At 31.3% G+C, this 9553-nt stretch overlaps 1 protein-coding gene across 1 annotated transcript; it reads right to left on the bottom strand.

Moving 5' to 3' along the window:
* Positions 1-5734: 5734 nt before the first annotated feature.
* LOC133180686 (uncharacterized) lies at positions 5735-7402 on the bottom strand. The gene has a single exon (XM_061315153.1). The coding sequence runs from the start codon at positions 7400-7402 to the stop codon at positions 5735-5737; it is 1668 nt and encodes a 555-aa protein (XP_061171137.1).
* Between the last annotated feature and the right edge of the window lie 2151 nt (positions 7403-9553).

Below are 9553 nucleotides of genomic sequence, written 5' to 3'. Positions count from 1 at the left end.
TGTTATCAAAACATTTCATTAGAATGTTACGAAAACATTTTTTAAAAATGTTTTAATCACGTGATTTTGTATGGTTTTTTAAACGTTTTTAAAACATTTTAGCAAATGTTTCAGCAAATGTTATCAGAACATTTTCCTTTAATGGTACTAAAACATTGTTGAAAATGTTTTATTCACGTGATTTTGTATGGTTTTTAAAACATTTTACCCAAATGTCGCAATGACATCTCTTTCCTGAAATGTCACTTAACGTTTTCATTAAATGATATCAACATCATTTTGTATGATTTTGAAAGCGCTTTTTCATACATTTCATCTTAATTATAACTCTCAAAGAACTAATCACAACTGAATGAATTCATTTTTTACAAATTTTAATACAAATCCTTATTTAATATCAAAAACATATTTTAGTTCCATTTCCGGTACAAGTTCTGAGTTGTTCCGTTTTAACCCAACAGGTATTTTTAAAGGAAAAAATCCATTCACTGAATTTAAAAACAACAGAATCACATAGATCCTTCCCACTAAAAAGAATAAACAGGCATAGATCACTGTTATCATTTACGATCCCGCAAAAAGCATGTATCTACATGTACATGTGTAGGTTCCACAGAGGCGGATCTATTGTAAAAATGGAATCGCACACATTGATAAGGTTCACAGTCTGTCATCGGAAAGAATTGAACAAGAAGCTCTTTTCTGTAAAGCAGAACCTGTAAACATAGAGACAATAGTGTTTAAGTCGTTCGTCTACATCAGATCTTTAAATAATGAAAATATACAAGAACATTTTTTTTTATCATAAAATCACAGGAAATTTTCGATTTGCATTAATGAAAAGAATTAGAGTTGTTTCATGTTCATAACTAAAGCACAATAATATTATTGAAGAGCAATGATATTTACGTACAAAAAATTGCCTTTATCAGCTAGAGGCGGTTCTTTCAAATGTGGCAATTTGAATGAAATTCAAGTCTGTTGATGGAACTGTCATCTAACTGAAATATGATTTCATGTTTCAATAATAAGATATTTTGAGTTATGATCAACATAAGACAAGGAGGTATATTTGTTTATGCCTAAAGTATTCAATGCAAATACATACATGTAAAGCTTTGTTTCTGCTACACATATGCATACGAAAATACAATCATGTACTGGTAATAGAAATTTAAAGTCACTTTTAAAAATTATCTTTTGAAATCTCTGATGAAATTATACTCACAAAGCAGGTGTTAATAATCCAGCACTAATTCTTCTGGCTTATATGATGCAAAATCTTGTTTGAAAATCAGCAACAAGAAAACGCGCAAATCCTGTTTACCAGAATTCAAATTCTGGCCTAGATAAGCTGCAAACCACTACACGCGCCCAGCAGGAGCATTGCATAACAAGGTTATCATGACACTGAAACTGACCAGTGAGGCCACTCCTAATCTGCTGCCTTGGAGTTTAAGAAATATGATGCAAACAGACGAGATCGTCAAAAATAAGGCTGCGTTAATCATTGTAAACAGTTTGCTTATTATTTTGCTTTCTTTTTTAAATTAAAGTATCTTTAGTTTTTTCAGTGAACTTTGTATTGATTACATGTCTGTCAACTCAATAAGAATTTTTGAAAAAAGAAAGAAAGATATAGGGATAGTGTTTTCGGAATATATTTTAAAAACAATTCATCATTTAATCTCAAACTGGATATTCTATATATTTTTTTCAGAACCTTTCTCGGGAAAAATTGGGTTAGTCATTAATATTTTTAAAACATTTTGAAAATTACATTACAAAATATTGCATCAATGCTAAATAAAATGTTTTAGTCTTTAAAAGGATAAACGTTATAGTCAATGTTCTAAAAACATTTTTACAACATACTTTGAAAATAAACAAATGCATTAATATTAACAATGATATGAATGTGTTAAAAGCGTTTTGAAAATGTTTCTATAGAATGTTGCATAAATTATAAATAAAATGTTTCAGTTGAAGGAGGAGAAAACGTATTGTTAAATGTTCTAAAAACATTTTCACGACCAACACTGAAACATTTAAATATTAACTTATTAGCCATATTAAGAATGTTTAAAAACATTTTGACAACATTTCTTCGAAATGTTTTAGAAACGTAACATTACTATGTTTCATATATATAGAAGAGGAATGTTTTACTTCATGTTTTATAACGTAATGTGAAACTGTTTAATGTATGCAAACAAGACATACCTTTGGAATCATTTTTAAAACTTTTCAAAAACATTTTCTAGAAATGTTCCTTAAAGATTTTACTTTTACCTTTTTGAAAACATTTTAAAAATGTTTTTATAATGTTACAATGGGAAAGAAAAATGTTCTTAAAACATTTTAAAAATGTTTACTCTGAAATGTTTTGAAAAAACCTTTTTATAACTGCAATAAAATGTTTTGAAAATGTTTTGTGCTACCTACCAGGGATTCAATTTTCTTGATTTAGTTACTATTGAAATTCAACTCCTTGTCTTTCAAAATTTACAAGCACATTTGATATTTCAATTCTCTTGATTTAGCCACTCTTGGAATTCAACCCCCTGTCTTTTATGATCATTGATATGCACAATAAATATTTTAATTCTCTTGATTACGCTATACTCTTGAAATTGAACTTCTTGACATTTAACTGAAATGGTCATTTTATATGTCATTTCGTTTGGTTTAGTCACGTTTGAAATATAACTACTTGACTTTAATTGATATGCGCATTTTATATATCATTTCTCTCGGTTTAGCCTTTCTTGAAATTCAACTACTTGACTTTCATTGATACAAGTATGCACGTTAAAAAATTTCAATTTTTTCGGCTTTTCGACTGAAGACTTTAAATTTATCACAATGGCATGATATTGACTATTTACATGATCTATCTACTCTTGAATTAATTTGATTTCTTGATCTCTTCACATTTATAAATATGCATTTCACATTTAATGTATCATTAACACCCACTTAATTTTTTTGTTTTTGTTTTTATTTATTGCCTTCAGTACTATTGATTCACTTTATAACATGGCCAGCATCTGATAACAAAACACAGCTGGACATATTTAAGGAAACCACTTTCCAGTGTTGTACCGACAATTAATGACATAAGAATCACAGGCGTGTTAAGTGACCATTGCTGTATTTAAAGCTTGCTGTGAAACAGATCTAGATTGTAGAAGACAGTGTTTTTAACAGGGAAAAAGAAATTGGAGCACAAAGTTGTTCGCTCCTGAAAAAATCTAACCCTTGAAGCAATGGAAATCTTTTATTGCTTGCACAAGAATTAAGAACTTTAATTTAAAAATTGTTTTACTGGTACAGCTCATTTCTTCCGTTTGAGATTAGTAGTTGATTTACTTCGACCTTCTTTACTGCAAACTTCTCGCTTTGTTTACACACATAGGCAGTGTTCTCTGTGTTGAACGATTCATCCACTAGCATAACAGCGCAAGAATTAGTTTATTTATATACCACCAGCACGTCAATCTTTTAAAATAACCTGGTTTGTACAATGTTCAATTTTGTGAATTTTCTTTAAAAAATTGTTTTCAAAATACTTCTTATTATATAAAACATTTATTGATATATAAATCAAAATTTTGTTTGTACGATATGTCACTTTTGTTGACCGCATATTTATTTATACCCATTAAATACTAATAAAACCGTTTAATTTCACATATTAAAAATCAATTGTTATTGTCGGTTGTCATCTTATCTATGATTGACAAGAGATACTTGCAGAACAAGTTTTCAGTCACGGCACGAGGAGCCCGTGATCGCTGTTGTAAATGACCTTGATCACAGTCGTAAGAAGAATGTTGAAAGTGTAAAAAAGATTCCAATATATTTTTAAGGGGTGCATCGGGCGCACCCCAAAAAAGCAATAATTTTTATTTAAAAAGAACATTATCAATAAAACACTCGTTTACAACAAAAACTCTGTTCGTGTTTTCATTTGATCACCCCCCCCCCCCCCGAAAATATTTAACCCTGTATTTGCCGATGAATGTGAATTATAATTCATTTATATGACTATTATTAATTAACCAATGTTACGCCTAAAAACTACAAATGACTCATCGTTTAAAAATTATTTTTATCACAATCATAAGAAAATTATGTTCTTTATAAAGAAAATCAATTAAATTTGCTCCCTCGCCTAGAATTCCAATACTTCACATTTATAGCAACGCACAAAATTTTGCATTTTATTTTTCACGCCTGCCTTATCTATCTATTATTTTGTACATATATTAAACACCGATATTTTCTTGTAATCTCTATATCCCATAATTGTAAAATGGTGAAGATATTCAAATAAATGAATGAAAAGGACAAGACCGGATTCCTAATGAATTTTCTTTTTAAAATGTTCAGTATTGCTTTCTTTAAAAAATGTATTGAATCAAATACCTTAAAACTGATGTGCATATAATTAATTACTTTTAACACATTTTCTGTCGATCTTTATTTGAATAAAAAAGAAAGAAAATCAAACAAATATGTAATATATGACAGAGTAATTTTATTTTGTTGTTTCCGTATATATATATATATATATATATATATATATATATATATATATATATATATATATATATATATATATATATATATATATATATATATATATATATATATATATATATAAAGCACTAAAATGACAAACAACAGGAACAATAAAAATTGTCAAGTTTTCGGGACGACCTATCCTTTCCTCAAGTCCTCTCTGTTTCCTTTGTTTTTATGACTTCTTTACTTTTTCTTTGTCCTGAGGAAGGGACAGGTCGTCCCGAACATTTGACAGTTTTTATTGTTCGAGTTGTTGGTCATTTTTAGTGCTTTAAATAAATTTCCATCCGTGACCTTGTATCTACTTAGTACATCCGACACTTGGATATACAGTGTTGTTGGTTTTTAGTGCTTTATATATATATATATATATATATATATATATATATATATATATATATATATATATATACATACATATATATATATATATATATATATATATATATATATATATATATATATATATATATATATATATATATATATATATATATATATATATATATATATATATATATATATATACCTCATTTTCGCTGTCTCAAAAAATAGATAAGAACAAATAGGCCTAGATAAAATTTCATGATATTTATTCAATCTTATGGTTGTTTGATTTCTTAATATATGTTTACCAAATTTGATTATAATATTGTGTTAAATAAATAAATGACAAGTCTACATATTGTTTTACTGGCACTTGTTAGTCTATCAAATTTGCCAATAAAACTTCTTTTCGAATGTTTCGTTTTGTTTGGTTTGGTTTTTTTTTAATTAAAACACACATTAGTGAAACATAATCAATATAATTGGACTAAAGTTTCTCCAACGTAATATACAGCGCACATCTGTGTGCGTGTGAGTATGGTTATTTGTATCTTTAGTTCAATCGCAGTGCAAGTCTGTTTCTATGAGTAAATCATGACAGATGGTCTCTATGCTATTATAATTTTAACTATCTTATTTGTGTATGTTTGTCATTTAAGTATATGTATGTGTTGCTTTATTAATTTTGTCGGTCAAATGCTTTACAGTGTTTCTGTTTGTTGTCATTAAAAATCTGATTTCTGATAACTGTTATGCCTGTCAGTTATTACTTTGTCTGTACGCATGTGACATGTAGGTCGTTTACTAAATTCCATTTTCATTCATCTGTCGGATTGTCAATAACATGTTTATTTATATATCTGTATATACACACTTTGTCGTTCCATGATTCAACCCAGAGAAGATGAGTTTTCCAATCGTAACAAAGGCTCAGCGGTTCGTCTATTTGTCCTTTCAGTATAATTTTCAAGAAATTTCCATTCTTGTCAATCATCTGTACTGTTCTGGTCTTAAAACCACACACAATGATGTGTGACAGCGCGTCAGTACAGATTCCAAGTGGTGATAGTCCTGATCCTGATGGGTGTCCTGTGTAGGAGAAGCGATGTCTCCCCCCATACTCTGTCACCACTACAGCATCACTGCCAAAGTCAGACACAATAACATCTCCATTGCGGTTTTCTGTGATGTATCTAGGTTCACTATACATTTCCTGACCTGTGTTGCCGTACTGTATGGTCTGTATGTGTTGTCCTGTGTTATTGTAACGGTTCACCTTGCCTGTCTCTGTATCAGTATTCATCATCCCGACCAGCAGGTCTGCAGTGAAGGGGGAGCTGTAGACACAGAAAGGTCTCCATGGTGCTTTTGTCTTTATCAGTGTAAACTTTTTTCTGTCATTGTAAGAAAGTTTTTTAATGTTATAGCCTTTGTCTATATAGATGAGATCACCGGTAATGTTAACCGTGTGTGCTCCATAACTGAAAGTATCAAGTGATATGTCGATCAAACGTTGGAGGGATTTACCTTTTTTGTTTGTCAAGATACAATCGTTTATCGAGGGATCACTAATCCAGACCTGTTCTGAATTTACACAAGAAATGTGCCATGCACCAGTAACACTTACTTCGATAGATTTATGCAATACGGGTGTAGACATCAATTTAAACAGACATTCATTTCTTACTTGTCTTTGCCCTGTCTCTATGATTTGGATTTCACAAAGTAATCTAATCATATTCTCTTTGTTGATTTTCTCAGTCATTGACAACAGGGTTTTTTTTAATGAAGAGGCGATGCTTTTATATTCGGTACACGGGTATTTTTTTAGAAATAAGAGAAATTCTATTGGTCTATATCTGTTTGCTGACTTTATAAAATTATGTTCAAAGTTTTCTATGCTGCCAATGTGCTTGTTAATATTTCTGATCTGTTGTTGTAATCTATGAATCATAGAACATTTAATTGTGATCAAGAGTTTATTATTATCGCAGATGACAGTATCAGTGAGGTCCTTTATTTTCTTTGCTTTTGTTGACATCTCTGATTGTGGGTTGAAGATTCCTCTGTGACTTTTTTGTATATCATTTTTGATTCCTGCCAAGAGACAATGGCTGTTATAGAGAGTTTCACTTCTGATGTTGCAAATAATTTCATTGTGTTGTTGACGCTTTGATTTATAAGATGTTATGATATCCGCTAGTCTGTGATTTCTGTGTTCTGTACATTGGAAACAGGCAGGAAGTTTACATGAATGACAAAAGGTTTCATAGAATCTGTCCGGATGTATTTCACATGTCTCACATGTTTCACATTTTTCTTGGTTGATCACAACGTCATGGTTAACTGTATCTAAATCAAAAAAATGTCTTTCTTTGCACTTAAGACACAAGTTACGTTTACACGTGTTACAGTAGAATTCTGTGCTTTTCTGACATTTGGAGCACTGTCGTATGTCACACCGTTTGCTAAATATTGAACCCATGATGTCGAGGATCTATGTCTTTATGGACACAATCAGCTAAAATTGAATGATAGATTATAATGACGGTTCCTTAAAAAATAAGTTTGTAAACTTTAAAGCCTGTAACACAGTATCAAGGACCTTGCGCTTTCAACTACAAACTAGGGTCAATCAAAAGATCTATGTTTTAATTACTGATAGGTTAATACTTTGTCATTAATCCCCAAGTTAAGGTAGTTTAGTGACACGGCAGCAAATTCAAAGTCTACGGGGATTTAACACTACCGAAATGGCCGCTTATCTGTCATTGCACATGATTTACTGATGCTTGCCGTTCGTAGAACAATTATGTCACACTGAGTTAATTGACATGCCACATTTATTAAAAATATCACAACAGTTTTTAATTTTCAAATTACAGAGCTAATCTTGGAGGCCTACTAAACCAGAGGCGAAAATGGGACGTTAGCCAATCTTGTCCCTAGATTTATGAAAGCAAAATTTCAAAGAAAAGCAAACTCTAATAGCTTTATCAAGAATATTGTCAATATGAACAATTTCCCTCTAAAAAATATACGTAAAAAGATAAACAAATCGCACACACTGAAGGACAATGTTCTTTTTATATCTAATACTTATGAATAAATTTTTGTGATTAACATATATTTTTTCTTATAACCCTCAGGAAATCTGCACGAAATGAGAGTGACGACTACTGCGTACAGATTTCTCTGAAAAGGATCGGAAAGTATATAGTACCCTTGGAGGGATAAAATAAGATGGATAACATAATATAAGATGCTTAAATCTACTGATATTTACTTAAAAATATCTCACCTAGTTGATCTATCACATAAGATTTTAAAACTCATAATGTTTAGTACATATAACTTATTATGCTACAATATCAATGCTGATTAGTCGCCCGCGGTAGGACGTTCGCTCTAGGGTCGAGGAGTAAGGAATTGATCCTTACCTCCCGGGTTCGAATCCCACTGTGGGACGTGGAGACCAGTCCTTCGGATGAGACCGTTAAAAACCGAGGTCCCGTGTCGCAGTAGGTGCTTGCACAAAAAAGATCCCTCACTGCTCAACCCTAAGTGCCGAGCATAGGTCAAAATTTGCAGCTCTCCTCCGGCAAGTGGTGGCATCTCCATATGAGTGAAAAATTCCCGAGAGGGACGTTAAATAAACAAACAATGCTGATTATTTTTAGCAATCCTTTGGTGGCTGAATTTATATTCTCTTTATCTTTATTCTTATTAATCACGCAATAATTATGTTTCATCGTGGTGCGATAGTGTAATATAGATATAAAAACAATGTGGTTTTTGTTAAGTTCAACCTATTTTTATTTATGTTTACTCACATTCTTTGGGGAATATACTTCTCCGAATAAGAAAGTTCAAGCTGGCATACCAACATGGTTTTCCGACAATATTTATTAAAAACTTTTCTAAATCACTTACAATAATTAATACATTGTTGCTTATAAATTACCAATGAAATCTTTCTTTTAAATTTCTCTCATTTCATAAATATTTACTTTGTTATGTTAATGGCACTTACTTTTGTTTAATGTATCGCCATATTGTTTATGATAGATACCTACTCCCGTAATGCAACAGTCACAATGTCTACAGCCGCTGCATAGCCTTCGTAACGCAGTGGAGTAGGCTATGACGTCATGGCTAGTGTTGAAGATCATTAATACTCTAGATTCAAGTTTGTTCATATCATTACCCCCTGGGGTAGGGTGGGGCTACAAGAGGAGGTCGAAGTTTTACACAGGAATATTTAGGAAATGTCTTTAAAAATCTTCTTCTCGAGAACAGCAAAGCCATAGTCAAAACAGAAGTACCCTCAGGTAGTTTTGATTCAAGTTTGTTCAAATCATGGCCCCTGGAGGTAGGGCAACAACAGAAGGTCAAAGTTTTACATAAGAATATATAGGTGTAATAGTTAAGGGCCTATAATGGTTCAGGCCATTTGAGTAAAACGCATTGAAGACTCCAATAGTGAAATGACCTGACAACCCTTGGAATGGACTAGCCAAACCAATGGGTATATAAGGCAAAGCGTTGGGAAAGTCAGGTATTCAAAAGCTAGCAAAAGAAGTTGGATGTTGAATCGGCAAGAAAGAAGTTAAGGTACTCCATCGCTAATAGCAAC

This window comes from Saccostrea echinata, unplaced genomic scaffold, assembly GCF_033153115.1.
Source record: "Saccostrea echinata isolate AGI-Se365-2 ecotype Australia unplaced genomic scaffold, CSIRO_AGI_Sech_v1 ptg000007l, whole genome shotgun sequence".
NCBI classification, from domain to species: Eukaryota; Metazoa; Mollusca; class Bivalvia; order Ostreida; family Ostreidae; genus Saccostrea; species Saccostrea echinata.
This window is presented reverse-complemented; position numbering and strand designations above follow the sequence as displayed.